A 3,212-nucleotide genomic window follows, 5' to 3' on the forward strand; every position below is an offset into this window, starting at 1 on the left:
ATGTGGTGGCTGAAGGAAGGGATGAAGGATCGGTATGTTGGAGTGAGTGGGAATGACTCGAGCAATCTGTGTGGGATGAGTGAGGCAGCACCTTGCAAGACAGTGGAGCATGCGGTGGGGCCGATCATGGCGCAGCTGAGCTCTTCGATCACAGCGCTTGGTGGAAAGCATATGAACGAAGAGAAGACGATCAGTGTTGGGGAAAAGAAGATTAATGTTTTGGGGAAATGAAAGGAGACGAGCGTGATTGGAACAAAATCACTTTCATTATCTTCAACAACGCTGTTCAGTGTGACGGGTGGGCAGTTGGAGTCGAAATATTTTTGCTGGCTGAAATAACAGAAAATCCCAGGTTAAAAGACAGTCAACTAAAAAAAGACCATTCGTATTTGTGCTGGCTCGGATACAGCTGCCAATAACTGCCTTTGAGGTGTTTTAACAAAATTCTACTGCATCCTCTCGTCTCCAAGCTGCACTCCTCCCAATCTCCGTTTCCATTGCTCCCATCGCATCCCCAGCTGTTTTGGCCCATCCAGACACCAGGATCATCGAAAAATTCTTCTGTTGCGAAACATCTCCAGCTGCGCCCTGCCGAGAAATAAAAAACGAAAAAAAAAAGAAATAAAAAAGGTGCAACACATTAACAGCTCCCTCATTAGGCAAACAAAATAGCGCACATCCACCAATATGGCTGAAATGATAACTTAGTGAAAGGAAACAATGCAACCCGCCGACGCCAAGCTGCCTCACAAGCCCGCTCATACGGCCAATTCACTACATTTTGCAATGACAGCAAAAAGAAAGAAGCATCAAAAACATGCTCCATGTGCAGGCACAGCCATCTGGCCGATAAATCTCTGCCCCATTTCCAAGTCAGCCCAGAGGCTCAGCACCAGTACCACCTCAAGGATCGAGTCGCACCCCTCAGAGGGTGCCATGTACCATGTCTTCTCCAGGCTGCAAATCCTTTTTCTACATGTTTTTCGTTTTTTATTTCAAATAACATATGTGCGCAAGTCATTCATTGAACTTTTCCCGATCTCTTTTTTTAAACGAAAAAATTCTTCAAAAATTGAGAAATGAAAATTTTTCAAAAGCAAAACAAAAAACGTAAACATTGTCATTATAGTGTTTTCTGTGAACTTACAGCAAAATGCAGAATCTGAAAAACTTGAGATGAATAAGATGAGTTCTGATTGGATAAGAACATAAAAAGAAGATGGAATGAAAAAAGAAATAAATGAAGTGAATTAAAAATTAGAGAAAACAGATTTTGAAAGTCATCCACAAAAAAACTTGACGATTTTTGTGGATTTTTGAGTTGATTGCCATCCGTCCCAACGTCGCATCTTTCAAATGATCGTTTTCCTTCTCTTTCCATCTTTTCTTCCTCCTCTTCTTTCTCTCGAACCAACAGACTTCACACTTCCAATCCTTTATATCTCCTTTGATTATTATTTCTCGCTTTTCCAAAATAAATTGCCCCTGCTCTCTCGTATATTTCTTCGACTCCATCTGCTGCTCCATGAGGCTTGTGCTCTTAAAAAATATCCTCATCTTTGTTTGCTGACTTTAAAAATGCATTCTCTTTCATCGATTTCACTCCCCATAAACTCCGGCTCATCATTCTCTCTTTTCTTTTCGTTCTGCCTGCTTTTTCTGTTGTCTCTACTCCGAAATGAGCAGCTTCTTCCACTTCCTCCATCTCCAACAGGCTCGCCGAAGGTTAAACCAACATTTCTGCAGAATACGGATTTTTCACACTCAAGCACATCACGACTCCTATCATTCGCTCATCACATCTCTTTCTTCTCTTATATTTCTTATTTTTTCTTTCACAAAACATTCCTTCAAAATTCAACACAAAAACAAAGCTCAAAAATACATAACCTCATTTTCCCAATGCATTGAATGTCCCTCCTTCCTTCCTTCTGCACTGCCATTCTTTCTTCCCAGAAAAACTATACATGAAAAGATCTGCTTTACTGGTTTCCTGCTTTCCTTCTTCCAACGAGACGTCTTGAAGCCGAATTCCAGCTGTTCATCTCTTCTTCTTCCTCTTCCTCTTCCTCTTCCTCTTCCTCTTCCTCTTCTTCTTCCTCTTCCTCTTCCTCTTCTTCTTCCTCTTCCTCTTCTTCTTCTTCTTCCTCTTCCTCTTCCTCTTCCTCTTCTTCTTCTTCTTCTTCTTCCTCTTCCTCTTTCTCTTCCTCTTCCTCTTCCTCTTCTTCTTCCTCTTCCTCTTCCTCTTCCTCTTCTTCTTCTTCTTCTTCTTCCTCTTCCTCTTCCTCTTCCTCTTCCTCTTCCTCTTCTTCTTCTTCTTCTTCCTCTTCTTCTTCTTCTTCTTCCTCTTCCTCTTCTTCTTCTTCTTCTTCTTCTTCTTCTTCTTCTTCTTCTTCTTCTTCTTCTTCTTCTTAATTACAATCATCTGAAAATTTATGCGACTGCGAAGAATGCAACTGCTCCAATGAACTTTCTCCATTTCCTCAAAATTTCAACAAAAGATAACCCAATTGAAGTGCGAAAACAACAAATAAACCACAAATACGTCTTTTCCTCCCCTGCTTTTGATAATCAGGGGAATCCTCTTCAGCATTTCTGCTGCTTCAGCCCTTCTCATTCATCAATGGCATTCGATGCAAAACCTTCTGACTATTTCACTTCGCTTATTGCATCTTATCCAACTGTAAAGTCTCCATTGGCTTCTTTGCTGTCAGATTCAAATTGTTCTTTTAATTCTTCCTCTTCATCGTCATCATCATCATCATCATCTTCTTCTTCTTCCTCTAATAATCAAAATATTCCCCGTCAAACAGATCCCTGCATCGCTTTCCCATTCAAATCCACTTCAAAACTTTCCTCTTCCTCTTCCTCTTCCTCTTCCTCTGAACAATCAACATTCACACCATTCTATCCCTCTCTTCTTTCTTCTTCTCTTCCTCCCCCTCCTTTCCTCCCTGCCCCAATCTCCCCCGTTTTCACCCCAGAGCCTTCTCCAGTCATTTCCTCTTTCTTCTCACATGTTCTGTTTCCAGCCCATCGCATCGTCAGAGCGGTGTTTGCACACACTAACCACTCGTGTCGAGGAAGCATTGCACCCATTTTGGATTTCGTGCTGCCGAATAACACTGAAAGAGCAGGGCAGACTGTTGAATGCTGCTTGAATGAAGAGAAATTGCTGTCAAAAGAGAAATCAGTTGGAAGTGATATTGTGA

At 41.5% G+C, this 3,212-nt stretch overlaps 1 protein-coding gene across 1 annotated transcript; it reads left to right on the plus strand.

Annotated features, from left to right (window-relative positions):
- On the plus strand, positions 1-603 carry MONOS_828 (uncharacterized protein; the record flags this gene model as incomplete). Its single annotated transcript, XM_067878676.1, has 1 exon — positions 1-603. One exon carries the CDS (start codon positions 1-3, stop codon positions 229-231), a length of 231 nt encoding a protein of 76 aa, XP_067732925.1. The 3' UTR covers positions 232-603.
- Between the last annotated feature and the right edge of the window lie 2,609 nt (positions 604-3,212).

Source organism: Monocercomonoides exilis (genome assembly GCF_001643675.1).
Source record: "Monocercomonoides exilis strain PA203 chromosome Unknown scaffold8-1962414, whole genome shotgun sequence".
NCBI lineage: Eukaryota > Preaxostyla > Oxymonadida > Polymastigidae > Monocercomonoides > Monocercomonoides exilis.